At 45.1% G+C, this 18,560-nt stretch overlaps 1 protein-coding gene across 6 annotated transcripts in view; it reads right to left on the reverse strand.

Moving 5' to 3' along the window:
- The window catches only part of nf1a (neurofibromin 1a), a gene marked incomplete at its 5' end in the record, with an annotated part of 138,018 nt that overhangs the window by 85,050 nt on the left and 34,408 nt on the right, over positions 1-18,560 (reverse strand). For 3 of the 6 annotated variants that reach the window (XM_083637528.1, XM_083637525.1, XM_083637524.1), the window contains 13 exons: positions 2,352-2,414; positions 8,935-9,070; positions 9,252-9,349; positions 10,072-10,233; positions 11,012-11,223; positions 12,622-12,803; positions 13,295-13,411; positions 13,889-13,972; positions 14,826-14,948; positions 15,079-15,218; positions 15,438-15,839; positions 16,910-16,993; positions 17,607-17,680. In XM_083637528.1, the coding sequence (XP_083493654.1) occupies positions 2,352-2,414; positions 8,935-9,070; positions 9,252-9,349; positions 10,072-10,233; positions 11,012-11,223; positions 12,622-12,803; positions 13,295-13,411; positions 13,889-13,972; positions 14,826-14,948; positions 15,079-15,218; positions 15,438-15,839; positions 16,910-16,993; positions 17,607-17,680 (1,877 nt within the window). Of the gene's footprint in view, positions 1-2,351; positions 2,415-8,934; positions 9,071-9,251; positions 9,350-10,071; positions 10,234-11,011; positions 11,224-12,621; positions 12,804-13,294; positions 13,412-13,888; positions 13,973-14,825; positions 14,949-15,078; positions 15,219-15,437; positions 15,843-16,909; positions 16,994-17,606; positions 17,681-18,560 lie in introns of all 6 variants that reach the window. The other 3 variants (XM_083637527.1, XM_083637526.1, XM_083637529.1) reach the window with 2 other exon arrangements.

Here is an 18,560-nt window from a genome sequence, read left to right on the forward strand (position 1 = left end):
TTAGCATGGTTTCCTTTATTTTGGCAGTTATCTCTATCTGAAAAGAGTCCACTCCAAAACCATCTACTAGTATTCAAATCTATGTCCTGACGCTGGCCCAGCTTTGCATTAATATCAAAGTTCTTTACCATGTCAAAGTTGACAGCCACACATTGATCCGGTTTAAAGCTATCTGTCAAAACCTGTTAGCTATATAATAAAGCTTATAGGCTACAAAATAATGGAAATAAACTAAGTAAATGGCAAACTGGTATAGACGGTTTCAAGACGACAACATAAACATTCTAAATTGCCCCGAGCTTACTTCCTGTTGCAGTGTTTGCTAGTACAATAATTGACAGGATATAGGATAGGTTTCAAACTGGTCCCTAGCAACACAATTTCGTGAAAACCGCCTATAGGAAATACTGTATTACTTTCTGCAGAAAGAGAGACACAGAGAGAAAGGACTGACTATTGCTGCATCTTTATAGACAGCTCAACAATAAGCCTCAGGTAGTGTCTCATCTTTTACAGAGCTTCAATAACTTCAGTTGATGCTTTTGTCCTGCTCTCCTTCAGCAGTGTTGTATGCACTGCAGCACTCCTTCAGCAGTGTTGTATGCACTGCAGCACTCCTTCAGCAGTGTTGTATGCACAGCAGCAGTGTTGTATGCACTGCAGCACTCCTTCAGCAGTGTTGTATGCACTGCAGCAGTGTTGTATGCAATGCAGCAGTGTTGTATGCACTGCAGCACTCCCTGAGCAGTATTGTATGCACTGCAGCACTCCCTCAGCAGTATTGTATGCACTGCAGCACTCCCTGAGCAGTGTTGTATGCACTGCAGCACTCCCTGAGCAGTGTTGTATGCACTGCAGCACTCCCTGAGCAGTGTTGTATGCACTGCAGCACTCCCTCAGCAGTGTTGTATGCACTGCAGCACTCCTTCAGCAGTGTTGTATGCACTGCAGCACTCCCTGAGCAGTGTTGTATGCACTGCAGCACTCCTTCAGCAGTGTTGTATGCAATGCAGCACTCCCTCAGCAGTGTTGTATGCACTGCAGCACTCCCTGAGCAGTGTTGAATGCAATGCAGCACTCCCTCAGCAGTGTTGTATGCACTGCAGCACTCCCTGAGCAGTGTTGTATGCACTGCAGCAATGCAGCTGAATGATATTGCAGGCCGGCAGTGTTGCAACTCTCCACGCCGCTGGTTCCATCTAGTGTTAGCAATCATCCACAAGCAGGTGCTCAGTGCAGCGTTATCTGGCCTCATTGAGCAGCACTCAGCAACAGCAGCCAGCCCACATCCCAAAGCGCTACCCCTCAAGCCAAGCTACCTCTACACGCCAGTGAAGAGAAAATCCACCCCAAAACATCACTTACCTCAGTCTGATCATCCTGGACAACTCCATCATTGCTGTGATTATGATCAGGTTTTTTTTATGTTTGTTAACCAGAAGCCAAACAACCGAGACTAAACTGTGACATAACTTTTTGGACATCTTCCAAAAGCAATAAATAAATAAATGAGAGACTGTGAGATTTTTTTTTGCTCAACTAGTAAAACCGTATGTAGTGTTTTAATGATTTCGGATGTCACACTATGATGATAGACAAGCTTTTGTAAAATAAATGAAATATTGGCATGGGGTCAATATGGTTTTGGGGATCCAAATCCTACCTGAACTTATTAACCTTTCGTTTTAGGGTGAATTTCCACTTTCCCATTCAGATATCAGCCCAAGAATCCTACCTATGACATTAGGAGGCCAGCTTTTTCAGAACATTTCATCTAAAGCAACATGTCAGGTGGGAGTCCTCTACACTGCCTGGTGGTGCGTGTGTGTGTGTGTGTGTGTGTGTGTGTGTGTGTGTGTGTGTGTGTGTGTGTGTTTGTGTCTGGAGGAGGAAGAGGAGGAGGAGGGGGGGGGGGGGGGGGAGGGTTATCCTGTGGATCAGGATGAGATGAAGCAATATGATTTAAAACAACATGGACCAATTCCAGTGCAGATGAAATGTTCTGAGAAAGAGTCTCCTGGAGTGCAAACAGAGAGATCGGACAGAAAAGAGGGAGATATCATGAGAAGAATGCCACTGGTTTTTGGAGTTGTTAATTGAAAATCATAAATAAAATGGAAGCAATTTGGCGCCAATATTAGTACAATGATTTTAAAAGAGGGTTGTAACACAAACTTGATATATGGAGAAAAGAATAAAACATTTCCAGAGAAACACCAAATTAAAACCAATTTTGGGAGAGAAAAAAATGAAGAAAAAAAAAATCAAATGAAGAAAATGCAAAAAAAAAAAGCTTTTTTGCTTCAGGGGGGAAAGTGGCTGTGAGGGAAAAACAGATTCTCTGAACTTACTGCTTTTTTGTTTTCCTTTTTTTCTTTTACTGTTGCTTTATTCAGTAGAGAGTGGCAAGTAGCCTACAGAACAGAGATGAGCACAACATAGTCACAGCACCAGCTACACACACGCACACACACAGCTAGCATAGCCCTAACCACTAGAGGCGGAAAACACACATTCACATCTTGGGACAACATAGGCAAATCTTTAATAACTGCTGTTTCGTCACTGCTCCCGAGGTATGTTATGCGTGACCATGCAGGCGTTTGTGTGATTTTTTTGTTACTTCAGCAGACTGTATTAGTTTGCATGTGTGCGCCTCCACATGGTGTTGCAAAGCCATCATGGAGAAGGATTAACCAAAGATGGTACCGGAAAAGATCATTTTGAACTGGCAACAAATTAAACAACATACGCTTATTTCACATGACACCCGAAGCAGCCATTTTGTGTCTAAAATGCAGGAAGTAACACGATAAAAAAAATTAAGCGGGCGTGCTGCCGATATAAATTAGACACAATTTATATCAGCAGCATGGCGCTTAATTTTTATATGGTGTTACATCCTGCATTTAGACACAAAATGGCTGCTTTGGGTGTCATGTGAAATAGGCCAATTAAGCTGCACTATCACATTGGCTATTCATTCAGTTTGTATGCACGGTTGTTGAGCCTGAGTGAGCTAAGCTGTGGAGCATCAAGTTAACGGCATGGTAGCAGCAATGTGAGGCTGCTCATTAGACGTTTAGGTGGAAAACAGCAGAAAGGAGTCAATAGGCTACATGCACAACTTTTTTACTTCCTGAAATTAGTACAGCTTCTTTATTTCCTGTCCTACACTATTGGATGAACTGATTAATCAGGTGTGCCTGATCATTGTTGTGACTGCAGCACACCTGACATTAATCAGTTCATCCAATAGTGATGACAGGAAATAAAGAAGCTGTACTAATTTCAGGAAGTAGTGGAGTTGTGCATGTAGCCCATTAGGGTTTAATATTTTTCCCGAAAATGAGGCATAGCGGGAAACGGGAAATGAAGAAAAATTTCCCGGGAAATCTATATATATATATTTTTTTATAAATCTATGGGTTGCTAATTTGATGCTGTAGTGTCTTATTTGCTGATATCAATAATTATTCTCATTCTTATTATAGGATTAAAGAAAAATAATGAATTTATGTTAACAAACATAATTTAAGATAAAAACGTCATATGAAATGCCGTGTTCATTGCATGTGATCGGTCTGCTGATAAGAACAGCCTCAAATTTAGATATTCCTGTCATTAACAATTATAATAAACAAAATTTAGATAGCCCTTTTCAATTAGAAGAAATTAGTACTTGTCTTAAATTAATGCAAAATAACAAAGCCCCGGGACCAGACGGGTTCCCGGCCGACTTCTACAAAAGATTCTCTCATTTACTTGCCCCTTTATTATTAGATATGTTTAATGACTCATTTGAATGTGGCTCTCTCCCTCCAACATTAAATCAAGCTTCAATTTCACTTATACTGAAAAAAGACAAAAACCCTGAGGAATGTGGCAGTTGGAGACCTATTAGTCTGTTAAACTCAGATGTTAAGCTCTTAGCTAAAGTCCTGGCAAGCCGGCTAGACCCGTGCCTACCTAGCATCATCTCAGATGATCAAACAGGTTTTGTCAGGGGACGGCAGTTGCCGTGGAACATAAGGAAACTTTTGAATATTGTTCTTTTCCCCAGCTCCACACCAGCTGCCGAAATGGTCATTGCATTGGATGCAGAAAAAGCATTTGATCGTGTAGAGTGGGAGTATCTGTTCTCCGTCTTGGGGAAATTCGGCTTTGGCCCTAAAATTATTTCTTGGATACAATTACTATACTCCGCCCCCACTGCTTCAGTGATGACTAATTCTCAGAAATCAGATTACTTCTCGTTATCAAGAGGGACCCGTCAAGGTTGCCCTATCTCTCCTCTTCTCTTTGTTCTAGCTATAGAGCCTCTTTCTATAGCTCTTAGATCCTCAACACTTTTTACCGGTATTTATAGAGCTGGACTGGAACATCGTGTATCTCTTTTTGCCGATGACCTTTTGTTGTACGTTAGTGAACCTGAAAAATGTGTCGATGACATCTTACACATTTTAACATCTTTCGGTTCATTCTCTGGTTACAAACTAAACATCGGCAAAAGCGAGTGCTTCCCCATAAATGAGGCAGCGAAGCAAATTCCGCCAGGCAAGCTACCATTCCGACTAGCTCATTCTAATTTTCGTTACTTAGGAATCAGCATTTCCCACTCTCTTTCTTCTCTCTTTAAGGATAATTTTGCAAAGTTAGTGGGTGATATTAAATCTGACCTAGAACGTTGGGATTTTCTTCCTTTGTCACTAATAGGTAGAATCAACTCTGTTAAAATGAATATTCTTCCTCGCTTTTTATTTCTTTTCCAATGTCTTCCAATTTTTATACCAAAGTCATTCTTTCAAAACTTGGACAAAATTATTTCCAGGTTTATCTGGGCTGGTAAAAACCCAAGGGCCCGTAGAGAAGTTCTCCAAAGAAACAAGCAGGATGGGGGCCTTGCCCTGCCTAATTTTTTATTCTATTATTGGGCGGCCAATCTTGTAAATATTCACGCGTGGTGTAATTCACCCGCTCTCAATTGGTGTATAATTGAAGACATCTCTTCTCGACCTTCTTCTCTTTCAGCTTTAGTCTGTGCCCCCTTAGACTCTCGCCCCCCCCAATTTATTAAAAATCCTATAGTTCTCTCTTCTTTAAAAATATGGAAACAGTTTAGGCGTCATTTCAACCTGCTTGCCCCTTCCCCACATAGTTCTATATGCCATAATCATTTATTTCTTCCTTCTCACCTAGATGCATTTTTTAGTTTGTGGAGAGAGAAGGGTCTAGTCTGCTTTTCAAACTTATACTTAGAGGGTATATTTGCCTCTTTTGAGAACCTCAGTGTACAATATAATCTACCACACTCCCACTTGTTTAAATATATGCAGGCTCGTAACTACGCTCGCACGCATTTTACATCTTTCCCTCTACTCCCGGTAACCTCTTTTCTAACCGACATTCTGTCTCTTCCTAAAACAAGAGGTTTAATTTCAGTCATGTATAATCTCATATTGAACTCGAACACGATCTCTCTTGCGAGAGTTAGGGGTAAGTGGGAGGAGGAGTTTGGACAAGATCTGTCTGATGAATGTTGGGAGGAGGCATTAGTTAGAGTAAACTCCTCATCCTCATGTTCTCGTCTAACCTTAATCCAGTTCAAAGTTCTTCATAGGGTTCACTACACAAATGCTAAGCTTAGTAGGCTGTTCCCTGATACGAATGACATTTGTGATCGATGCGGCTTGTCTCCAGCTGACCATACTCATATGTTTTTCCTGTGTCCAAAGCTGTCTGATTTCTGGTCATGTTTTTTTAGAACATTAAGTGAAGCCCTTAATATTACACTGAATCCATGTCCGTTTATTTCCATTTTTGGGGTCCCCTCTACATTAGTTAATCTCTCTAAAACTGAATCTGATGTTGTCGCTTTTGCATCACTCATAGCCCGTAGACGCATTCTGTTGCATTGGAAAAGTCAAAATCCCCCTCCTTCCACATCCTGGCTGAGTGATTTAATGTCTTTCCTGTCTTTGGAGAAAATTGGGCATTCTGTGAGAGGATCAATTGCTAATTTTGACAGAAGATGGCAGCCTATTATCTCCCATGTCAACTCGCTCGTGTCTCTGGACCCAAACTGACCTTTATTTTATTATTTTTTGAGATGGACACCCTGAGCATACTTTATTCTTTTTACTTCTATATACTTCTCCCTTTTTTTTTTTTTTTTTTTTTTTTTTTTTTTTACTTTATCTTTCTATATGGACTTGTCGATTGCTCATCACCCCCCATGCGACCTATGCCTGATTTGTGTGGTATCATGTAGACTTATTGTTTTGTTAGTTTTTGTTTTGTTTTGCTTTGTTTTTGTTTGTTTGTTTTTGTTTTGTCTGTTTGTTTCATTGTTGTTTTAGTTTTCTTTCTGTTTGTGCCTTTGTCAATTTGAGATTGTATAAGAAAAGGTTGTGCTCCAGTCTGCGACTGGTGCATCCCAAAAGAAAAAAAAGAGAGAAGAAATATCACTGTTCTGTGTGTACCTTGTATATAACTTTGCAAAATTCCAATCTCAAATAAATATATTAAAAAAAAAAAAAAAAAAAAAAGAACAGCCTCATGGAAATGTTATTTGACAATAAATAAACGGAATTCGTTACAGCACTTAATTTGGGAAGTGATATTGGACAATAAACAAATGAAATTCGTTAAAGCAAGTTATTTTGCATGTTCCAATTAAGCTGAGATGGATTCCATATTTTGATAGCGTTCAGCAGCCTTTCTATAATAGCCAAACAATGTTGGATATCAGCCTAATAAACTAAATGATCACTCAAAATGAACAGAATATTTATTTATTTTCATTTACTTTGCTTTTTCGGGAGAGTATGGCCGTCTCTCTTGAGTGCTGCTCTGAGGTAGGCACATTTCGCCATGCTGTTGAATGTAAATCCGTCATATGCTGCCATTTCTGACAGTATTTCGGCCACCGAGGCTTTTGGTGTTAAGTATGAGTCCATGGTTCTCGGACGCTTCACTTGTGGGGTTTCTGGGGTTTTGTATGTTGCTGCGACTCCAAATGTCACAGCAACCCGCTTGTTGTTCGTCCTCCACATCTTATCACTCGTGCTGACAGAGGTTACATGTGGCATCCTCGTTGTTTTGGTTGTTTGTGAAGTATCTCCACGCAGAACTACTGGCAGCAGAACTTGCAGAAGACGTCGTGGTGGAATCCATCAGCGTGGTGAATTGTTGAGAGATGCTCTCTGTGTGACTCACTCAACCGGTGGGTGTGGGCTGTGTGGACGAATTACCGTATTAACTGCAGTAATGGTCATTACGCCATCACGGTCATTATTTTATTTAGGCTACAATAGGCTGTACAGCTATTTTCTTAAATAAAATTTTTCCCCGTTTCCCGCTATTGTATTTCCCGGGAAACGGGAAATGGTCCAGTCGGCATTTCCCGGGATTAAACCCTAGTGTCAATGGTCCTCTTTTATACGAGGCAGCTTCTCGAGTAGAAATGCTTTGCATGTTGCCAGGGCTAGACCCATATACTGGTTTGCCGACATATTGGGCCAATACTGGCCTATTATTAAAAATAGGATATCAGTCTGTGTCGATTTGAAACAATCACCGAAATGTCCTCTGGACATAAAACACCAACAAAAAGTATCAATTGATAAACTCCAACTCTATTGTGGCATTAATTTGGCTGCAGCTAAACAATGAGCACGGCGCACAGAAGCAGAAGTGTTGGCGCAGACGTCCGCTCTGACGTCCGCTCGACACTGGAAACCCAGAAATATCGTCCGTCTGTCCCAGAGTCGTATTAGTCGTCAGTGTGATAATAAGACTCTGGATTCTCAGATTGGTGTCGGGAAAAATTTGGGGATATGAAAATTGTTGAATTTAAAGACGTTAGATACTGGTAGCTTCAATTAACAAACAAAGGTTTCAGTATCTAAAACTCATATGGGTCAAACCCTACTGTATGTATGTGTATATAAGTGTGTATATAAGTGTGTATATATGTGTATATAATTGTATGTGTGTGTATATAAGTTGGTGTCTTAATAATGCATGTGATTTGAGAGAGCAGTGAATTGAGCGGCGCCGGGGAGACCTCAGAGTGGAGAGGCAGCAGCTTGAAATGTGCAAGTGACAGTTCACACACACACACGCATACAGATGAAGGCAGAGGGGGTCAGGTGAGCAGCTGGTGGCCAGGTCGGGGTGTGCGGGGGTCAGGTGAGCAGCTGCTGGCCGGGTCGGGGAGTGTGGGGGTCAGGTGAGCAGCTAGTGGCCAGATCGGGGTGTGTGGGGGTCGGGTGAGCAGCTAGTGGCCAGGTCGGGGTGTGCGGGCGTCAGGTGAGCAGCTAGTGGCCAGGTCGGGGTGTGTGGGGGTCGGGTGAGCAGCTAGTGGCCAGGTCGGGGTGTGCGGGGGTCGGGTGAGCAGCTAGTGGCCAGGTCGGGGTGTGCGGGCGTCAGGTGAGCAGCTAGTGGCCAGGTCGGGGTGTGTGGGGGTCGGGTGAGCAGCTAGTGGCCAGGTCGGGGTGTGTGGGGGTCAGGTGAGCAGCTAGTGGCCAGGTCGGGGTGTGCGGGGGTCAGGTGAGCAGCTAGTGGCCAGGTCGGGGTGTGTGGGGGTCGGGTGAGCAGCTAGTGGCCAGGTCGGGGTGTGTGGGGGTCAGGTGAGCAGCTAGTGGCCAGGTCGGGGTGTGTGGGCGTCGGTGAGCAGCTAGTGGCCAGGTCGGGGTGTGGGGGAGTCAGGTGAGCAGCTAGTGGCCAGGTCAGGGTGTGTGGGGGTCAGGTGAGCAGCTGTTGGCCAGGTCGGGGTGTGTGGGGGTCAGGTGAGCAGCTGGTGGCCAGGTCGGGGTGTGCGGGGGTCAGGTGAGCAGCTAGTGGCCAGGTCGGGGTGTGTGGGGGTCGGGTGAGCAGCTGGTGGCCAGGTCGGGGTGTGTGGGGTGGAGGTTGGTTAGGGCGGTCGCTTACCTGGTAGAGACAGTGGCAGACGCTGCGGAGCTGCGGGGGGAACTCGTTGGACGAGCCGATGATGGCCTGGAAGAATCTGTCCGTGATCTGCAGCAGGTTCCTCTGGTTCTCCTCCAGGTTCTCCCCTTGCTCCAGTCTGCAGAGAGAGAGGGTTTCCACCACACCTTCTTAAACATCAAATCCAAGGACTTTTCAGGGACTTTCCAGGCCCAATTCCTGGCACAGATTGAGCCATGGATCAAGGTTCATTACAAGGTTCATTCTCTTGTTTATTGAATGTTCTCTCGTGTCAACAGAAGGCATCCGGGTGGTTTTACCTGGTGGGGTCCACCTCAAAGCTGATGTTTTCTGCGGTGGTGATGACCCCTCTTAATAAAGGTTCCAGTAGCTTCTGCAGGTACGCCGCCCCGTAGACCTGACGCACACAAAGCAAACCACACAGCATCCAATCAATCAAGTGCAGTCAATCTGGTTTTAGAGGATTTTCAACCTGGACAGGGAATTGTGTTGCGAGGGAACAAGTTGAAACTGGAAACCTAGCTTATTTCCTGTCAGCAATTGTATTCACATCATAGACTTGTATTCGCTGCAACAGGAAGTTGGCTAGGGGGGCAATTTAGAATGTTTACGTTGTCGACTTGAAACCGGCGATACCATTGGTTCCCAAACTGTGGTCCGGGGCCTCCGCCCTCTTTTTTTTTGTACATATACACATTGACCCTGAGGAGTAGGCTTGGGCCGATTTTCGGAAATATTGCGATATTCATGACAACATCCTGACAATAGACGCCACAACCAATGAGGATTTGGGCATAATTAAAGCGTCATTTTATCGATCCGTCATATCGGCAGAAATGTTCGTTTTCGGGCCGATGCCTTAATTTTAAAGCCTTTATTGGCCGATACCGACATCATCATCATCTCTAAAATATACTGAATATATTGTATATAATATATGATATAATGTTGGCTATCTTCAGTCTTCAACAGACCCATATTGGTCAAAAGATGGACTAATGCTCGACCCTGTGCGACTAATTGGACTGGAAGTGTGTGCTGGCTTTTTTCTACCTTAAAACAGAAGGTTGTGATCTTGCTGGCTACCTTAAAACAGAAGGTCATGATCTTGCTGGCTACCTTAAAACAGAAGGTCATGATCTTGCTGGCCAGGCTGTTGCCTCTGAAGAGTGTCTGCATGGAGTCGGCCAGCTCCACCTCCTTGGAGAACATGTTCCACAGGAGCTGGTAGAGCAGGTGGCGGGAGTCGAACAGCGTCACGAGCACCCGCGCCAGCTCGTCCTGGGACACAGTGCGGGCAAATAGATCAGGCCCATTTGCCAATGCATTTGACATCGACTGGGTATCAGCTCACATACACACATTATCATTATATATAATTATATTATTATATATATTATATTATCAGGGCTCCCACACTTTCTTAAACATCAAATTCAAGGACTTTCCAGGCCCAATTCCCTGAAATTCAAGGAGCCAACACGGCATACTTTGAGACACAGATCAAGGTTAATTACGGTTACAACACTAAGAATTTTTAGAATGAGAACCACTTTACAGAAGCTCACAGACAATTAAAAAGAGAGGGTCTTGAATATGTGGACACTTAACTGTGCTGTGTTACTACATGTTATGTAAAAAAAAAAATCTCAATTTCTATTCGTGCCCAAAATATATAAATTCAAGCATTTTCTACAAATGTGCTGTGGCCAAGTTAAAGAATAATGTTCTTTACGTTTTACAGAATGAATCAAGTTTAGTTCAAAGAGTATGAGTTGGAAGAATGCTATGGATACACACTACTGGACCCTGATTGGTTGACAGCTCCCCTAATTCAAATGTCAAATGATGCAAACTGGCCTGATTGTAAGGATTTCAGTCGTTCTTTAGTGAGGGGGTGCATGAGAGTTATGCAACATTTGATATTGTGACGCAGTGCGAAAGACATAAGTAAAAGGGTCTTAGCGGGCGGGTGAAGTAGAGAAATATTTCAACAGTACGCAAACTCGACGACATGATGCAAGAAGCCAATCGTAAAGCAAGCAGGGGGGGTACACACCCACTGGGATCCAGGCACCACATTGGCCAGTGCCATGGCGATGGGCAGCTCTCCCTGGTCGCCCATCATGGTGACCAGCTCCACCAGCCTCTCGAAGCGGTCGGCCAGCACCGTCTCGGCCAGCGTGTCGAACTCAGTCCCCTGCTGCAGGATCTTGGTCAGCACTTCCATGAAGGTGGCGCGTGTCTGCAGGTCCTTGTGGTAGCCCAGGCCTGGGGGGGGGGGGGGGGGGGGACGAAAGGACAAAATAGTGCTCATGGGAAAATATAGTTTAGGATAGGATTTAGGATTTTTTTTGCAGATATCCGATTTTCCAACTCTTTTGGCCGATTGCCACGGATGTGGATACCCGTCCTGTAGTGGAATCTGGAATTAACATATTTGTATGCCTATTCTTATTGTGATGGCCCACTGGCAGATGCAGACATAAATGCAGTGCTTTTCAAAATGTACACATTCACTCGGCAAAACAAGAAAACCACTTCTCCTTTCTTGATGCGATGTGAAGCATCGAGCATTTGGGCGTAATTAAAGTGTCATTTTATCGGCGTGTCATATCGTCAGAAATGTTTGTTTGGGGCCGATGCTGACATTCCATTTTAAAGCCTTCATCAGCAGATACTGATGACGTGGCGACAGGCAAGTTTCTTTGTATAGAACATTTCATACACAGAGGACATTTAAAGTGCTTTACATTAGGGTTGTCAAAAGTATCGGTAGCATCGATAAAAGTCAATACAAAAAATGTGAAACGGATACAATGCTCATTTGCAACAGGTATCGATAGTATCGATAAGTATCAATACTAAAAATTTGAAACGGATACAATACTCATTTGCAACTGAAAAATCATGACGACTAGAGCAGGTGTAATCTGCTGTGCTATGATAGGCTGATGACTAGAGCAGGTGTAATCTGCTGTGTTCTGATAGGCTGATGACTAGAGCAGGTGTAATCTGCTGTGTTCTGATAGGCTGATGACTAGTGCAGGTGTAATCTGCTGTGTTCTGATAGGCTGATGACTACAGCAGGTGTAATCTGCTGTGTTATGATAGGCTGATGACTAGAGCAGGTGTAATCTGCTGTGTTATGATAGGCTGATGACTAGAGCAGGTGTAATCTGCTGTGTTATGATAGGCTGATGACTAGAGCAGGTGTAATCTGCTGTGTAAGGTCAAAGTTTTTAATGAGTTTTATTGGGCCTAGATTATGGAGAAGCATGGATTTGTCTGTCCGTCCATCTGTCTGTCTTTGTTTATTATTTATAAATGGTATGGCCTGCATTTTTATGCCTCTTGATGTGTTGTCATCCCGCCGCGTGGTATAGAAAATGGTATCCGACTATCGATATTTACCTAGGTATCGGTATCGAAGTAGAAATTCTAGTATCGTGACATCCCTACTTTACATAAAATGGATCAAAGGAAGAGAGCAGAGTTACAAGGTCAAATATAAGATCCAAAAGGTCACAGTGCAAAATTAACATATTTTTTACTTTGTGAGTGAAATCCTGTACTGCATATTGTGAATGGACTCTGTAAGTGTGTTTTATACCCATTTACTTATTACCCTCTATAACCTCTGTTAAGCTCTATAAACAGTTGACTCACCGATGGAGTGCATGAGGCCGCTGTCGACGTTGGCGTTGAGGAGGTTGGACATGGCGAGCACGGTGCAGTGGCGGAGCGAGGCCAGGCGGCGCGACATCCCCCTCTTCCTCCCGCCCACCGCCTGGCCCTCGTCCTCCACCTCGCTGCAGTCGTTCAGCAGGTTCATGAACAGGGTGAAGTACCTGAGCACCACAACACACAACAAGGAGTCCGCTGAGAAAAGCCTTCCTAACCAAGCATACCTTCATAAATGTCATATCTGATCTTGGCTGGCTAGCTGATCCAGTGAACAGCATGAATAAAATGAAGAAAAAAGGTTCTGTTATGAATTGCCATCAATCAAAAGTGTTTTAAATCAAGTGTTTGAAAAGGCCGGGTAGCTCTGATAAGTAGATCTAGTGCAGGGGTTTTCAAAGTGTGAGACTGTGGGCCTCCCCCCAGACAAAGCTTGGAAAAAGCTAGCCAAGATAGTCAGATATGACTGTTTGGGATTTATTTGTTTCTGAGTCTGGGGAAGTGTGAAAAACTGTCAAACTCCCCAAAACTCCTGGAGGTGGCTTTAACCAATCACACAGTGGAGGTGGCTTTAACCAATCACACAGTAGAGGTGGCTTTAACCAATCACACAGTAGAGGTGGCTTTAACCAATCACACAGTGGAGGTGGTCTCTTACTTGAGAAAGAGCTGGGATTTGGCCTCCATCAGTTCCACTCCGTCCCCCTCCTCTGGCTGCAATGGAAGGCCAGCTAGCAGAGACACCACTGCCTCCATACTGGCCTGGTCCAGGTCCCTGCACCGCAACACACCAGCATGAGGCATCATGTACTCACACACCGGTGTAACATGTGATTAAAACACATTTTATACAACAGTTAGTTCCGGTCGAGCAATTTGAACGGTCGGCCGAGGGGGGAGATTGGGAAGAACGTAAGCTGCAATCATCAGTAGCTACCTAGTCTGCAGATGGGAAACAAATTTACCTGTTGCTTGGCAACACTTGGTAGTGCAATTCAAAGGAACGGTTTTTGTTGGCAGAGACAAATAACAGACAAAAATAATTTGTTGTCTCAAATTACTTTAAAGAAATACTATTACTTGATGAATAGCTTTGTTTATACTTTACAATTGCTGTATATAAGCACTATCACTCTCGAGGTCGTGCTGTTGTTACTGGATATCATCATCAGATCAGCCTGCAAGCAAACTACAGACGAAATATTGTCGTGTGCATCAATGCATCAATTAAGACCATGGAACAAAGTTGCACCTTGTCAGGCACTTGATATCGTCATCAGCAGCTTGGTTGGAGGTTCCCATCACCCAGTCGGTCAGGTACTCCACCATCTTATTTCTGCAGAAGACAGAGGACGGCAACAGCATGGACTTCAGTATCCTGCTCACCTGGACTAGCAGTTTAAACATTACCAACCTAAATATGTGTCATGCAGACTAGTACTGAAAACATAACGAACATAAGACACAGTTTTACATTCATAAATTTACGACTCTGTAAAATTTACAAAGTCGTAGGTACCATTTAATGGTGCCTAGAATTGACTTTAAGCACAAAATAAAATGCCAAAGACAGCCTATTCCAGATTGATCATACCTATGGAAAGTTGTGAATGGGCAGTAATAAGAAAAAGTCCAAGTGTGTTTATCAACCCACTTTGTATCATTAATCATCTCGGTAATATAAGCACATGTGCAGTGTTTACCTTCTCTCTCTGTGTTTTCCTCACGGAGATCTCCCATTTCCTCATTTGGCAAAGCGCTCCGTTCCGACGCGTTTTACGTCACAACGCGTCAGAACGGAGCTGCGCAAGTTCTGCTGGAGATGTGGAATCTGCTCCGAGGGCGACTGTTATTGTTTATTTTTATTTTTTAAGTATGCCCACATCCATGGAGAATCACATTGAGAGCCTTAACGAGCCTTAATGACTTGCAGCTGGCGGGAGTGGAGTTTCTGCAGACAGGAGCAGGAGCATTTTTCTCAGTGAGGTAAACAGAGAGAGAAGGTAAACACTGCCCATGCGCTTATATTACCGAGATTATATATGATACAAAGTGGGATGATTAGCGGTAAAGCCATCCTTTAAGACATCTGATACTTAAGTCCACAGGACTCAAATGTTGATCATTCATTTTAATATACTTTATCAGGCTCTACATTGGCAGCTAGTGTGGCGCTTGACCTGACCAACCTGAACTTCATCTCCTGGCAGAAGGAGAGGTCGTCTCGTCTCTCCATCATCACCTCCACCAGCTGGCACAACTTGGTCTTGATCTGGATGGCGTGGACCATGTTGCCCAGGATGCGCACATACCTGAGGGAGGGGGGGATATCAGTACGGCCCAACAGTGCGCGCATGCACGTGTGTGTGTGTGTGTGTGTGTGTGTGTGTGTGTGTGTCTGTGTGTGTGTGCGGCGGCGCGTGCGTGTGCGTGTGCACTGACCTGACCAGGTTGAGCATCATGATCTCGATGCTGGCCTGTCCCAGGTGTTCGGAGCTGCCATCTGTGTGGTTATCTAGCAAGTTCTTCATGATGGCGATGGTCTGCTCCACAAACTGGGTGTTAGTGTCGTTGATCGGGACCTGGAACACCATAGAGTGACTTCACTGAGTACAATTCTGACACCGGCACAAGACATAACCATCTTCAACGCTGGTAAAGCACTTACAATGACCCATATGCCTTGATCTCCCCTCCCTCAAATTCACAAACTTTCAAAGGATTTCAAGGACCCATGATGGGAAGCCAGCAAACATAGCGCCTTGTAACAGTGATGGTGAGCATCACATCGGTCCACTCACCGGTCCCTGCGTGTCGAAGAACTTGCCGATGCTGTTCCTCAGCTTGTTGAAGAGCAGCGAGTAGAGGGCGGGGCTGAGCTCCAGGCCCAGCAGGTCCTTGACGTTGGTGCGGACGTGCAGGCCGACGCGCTCGTGGCCGCACACCAGCAGCGCCAGCAGGCGGTCCAGGAAGCGGCTGAGCGGCGTCTCATTGGAGGCCGAGGAGGAGGAGGAGGAGCAGGGGCCCAAGGAGGAGGAGGCAGCAGGGTTGGAGGCCTCGCACGACGCCATGGAGATCATGGAGTGTTTGCGTTCGCTCATGGGGCCCATGGGCGGGCTGTAGGTGGCCGGGCCGGGCGTGCTGCGCTGCTGCAGGCACACGCCCCCCAGAGCACACAGGAAGCCCGTCATGTTGATCCACTCCTGCTGTGAGGAGGGGGGGGGGGGAGGCAGGGAAGGGGGGATGCAGGGGGGGGACAACAACACTGAGTGGCACGCGCACACACCTGAGGAGGCTACTACACGTGTTACACGACATGACGTCTGCAAGTTTAAGATACACATTTAAAGCAGCTATGAAGAACTTTCATTTTGTGTTGATTCTAGTGGCCCTCGGTGGACAAAAGCGGTAGCGTTCTCCTGGAACGAAGTCGGCATGCACGACCAGCGCACGGGCATTTTAATAACTATATAGAAGTGGACAATCTCCTTGCTGATGGTCTCATTTGCTGATGTAGGTAAGATGTGAGGTATCAGCAGTAAATGTACACTGTTTCATAACCAGTTAAAAGCTTCGTAGCTGTTCCTCGAGTGCCCACTGCCCCAGGTGGGGTCGTCAAAAGGGCCTTTCTGTGTGGAGTTTGCATGTTCTCCCCATGCCCCCTGGGGGTTTCCTTCATATAGGGACCCCCTTCACCAAAACATGCAATAATCTGGTCGCTGAAGTGGTGCCTCCTCTGGTCGTTAGGGGCGCCTGTTCGGAGGGAGGGGAACTCGTTGGAATAGCGTGATCCTCCCACGTGCTACAGTATGTCCTACCAGTGAAGCTTCCCCTGTCAGGTGAAAAGAAGCGGCTGGCTAACTGCCCATGTCTCGGAGGAAGCATGGAGACAGTTTCGGCTCTCCCCAGATCGGCAGAGGGTGGAGCAGCAACCAGGATAAATAAATTAAAATTAGCACTAATGGGGGATAAAAATTAGATAAAAAATTGTGGGGGGGGGGGGGGGGGGAGTTTCGTAGCTGCTTTAAGACATTTTTCATGCCAACCGAACGGAAAACCAATGCAAAAAGCAAAATAAAGAAACAAAGCTGTCAACGGAGGCGGTTTTCGAACTCAACACAAGATCACACACACACACACACACACACACGTGTCTATAGACCAATTTTGTGTCAGACAGGCGGACGCAGCCCGAACCATAACACCCTGCCGCCCCAAAGGTACAAAGCGTACAGACCATGTGATCAGTGTTCCACCTGTAAAGCAGCCTCACCTGTCCGTCGTCACCCTTGTTTTTGGGGAAGTTAAGAATGTGTTTGGTGGCCATGTCCCATTTAGCGTACGTGTCCTCCCAAGCCTAGAGGTGTAACAGACAGAGAGCAGAGATACAAGTGAGAACAAACTCTGACAAATGAAAACGGTCATTTGACATTATCGAGGGTCCAAAATTTACGTTTCAAACATAATTATGCAAAAAGATATTTCTGTTGATTTTCCCTTTCAAATAACGTTAAGATCTTTAAAAATCCCTGCAGTAAAAACTAAAATATTGATGCTAGCACTTCGTGAAGAGCGAGCGAAACAAGCAGCCAAAGACGATCCTGAGCCGACTTTTACTTTTACTATTGCTGTGATCGCTTGTTTGTAATCTGATTACTCACTGTGGCTATTCAAATCATCTGGAATGTGTTTGATGGAGCCATTGTGTTGCGTTGACTGGCCCACAGTCAGAGAGTACTGTGACTAACGGAGACAAATACTAAAGACTGTATCCAAGGTTACCGTCTCAAAAAGTTACAGGTGTAGCAGGTGACCCTAATGTTAGTTATCCACCAAAAAACAGATTTGACCAGCATTAGGCACCTGGCAGAAAGGAATATCAGACCCTGCAAGCATATCATCATCTCAACCAATAGAGGTGAATTGAGCAAAGGCATTTGAGGACAAAAGGCATTTTAAGTGAATTTCACCTCAATGTTTCCTGGAGTGGGATGCTCTATTCTCCTCAGCAAGGCCATGACCCTCTTCTGCAAGGTGGACCGACCTAGCAAAAGAGGAAGGAAAGTGGTCAAGTCCCCAAGCTGACCACGCTGGTATCTTCTCTATCTCGACTGAGTCCCCACGCTGGCATCTTCTCTATCTAGACTGAGTCCCCAAGCTGGCATCTTCTCTATCTAGACTGAGTCCCCAAGCTGGCATCTTCTCTATCTAGACTGAGTCCCCAAGCTGGCATCTTCTCTATCTAGACTGAGTCCCCAAGCTGGCATCTTCTCTATCTAGACTGAGTCCCCAAGCTGGCATCTTCTCTATCTAGACTGAGTCCCCAAGCTGGCATCTTCTCTATCTAGACTGAGTCCCCAAGCTGGCATCTTCTCTATCTAGACTGAGTCCCCAAGCTGGCATCTTCTCTATCTAGACTGAGTCCCCAAGCTGGCATCTTCTCTATCTAGACTGAGTCCCCAAGCTGGCATCTTCTCTATCTAGACTGAGTCCCCAAGCTGGCCACGCTGGTATCTTCTCTATCTAGACTGAGTCCCCAAGCTGGCCACGCTGGTATCTTCTCTATCTAGACTGAGTCCCCAAGCTGGCATCTTCTCTATCTAGACTGAGTCCCCAAGCTGGCCACGCTGGTATCTTCTCTATCTAGACTGAGTCCCCACGCTGGCATCTTCTCTATCTAGACTGAGTCCCCACGCTGGTATCTTCTCTATCTAGACTGAGTCCCCACGCTGGCATCTTCTCTATCTAGACTGAGTCCCCACGCTGGTATCTTCTCTATCTAGACTGAGTCCCCACGCTGGTATCTTCTCTATCTAGACTGAGACAAATCTCAACAGTGCTACATCCAGGAATCTAGACATCCACAATCTCGCAAACAATCTGCAACACTAGAGAATGTACTGTGCCATATTGCAGCACATCAC

Source organism: Poromitra crassiceps (assembly GCF_964638095.1).
Source record: "Poromitra crassiceps genome assembly, chromosome: 5".
NCBI lineage: Eukaryota > Metazoa > Chordata > Actinopteri > Beryciformes > Melamphaidae > Poromitra > Poromitra crassiceps.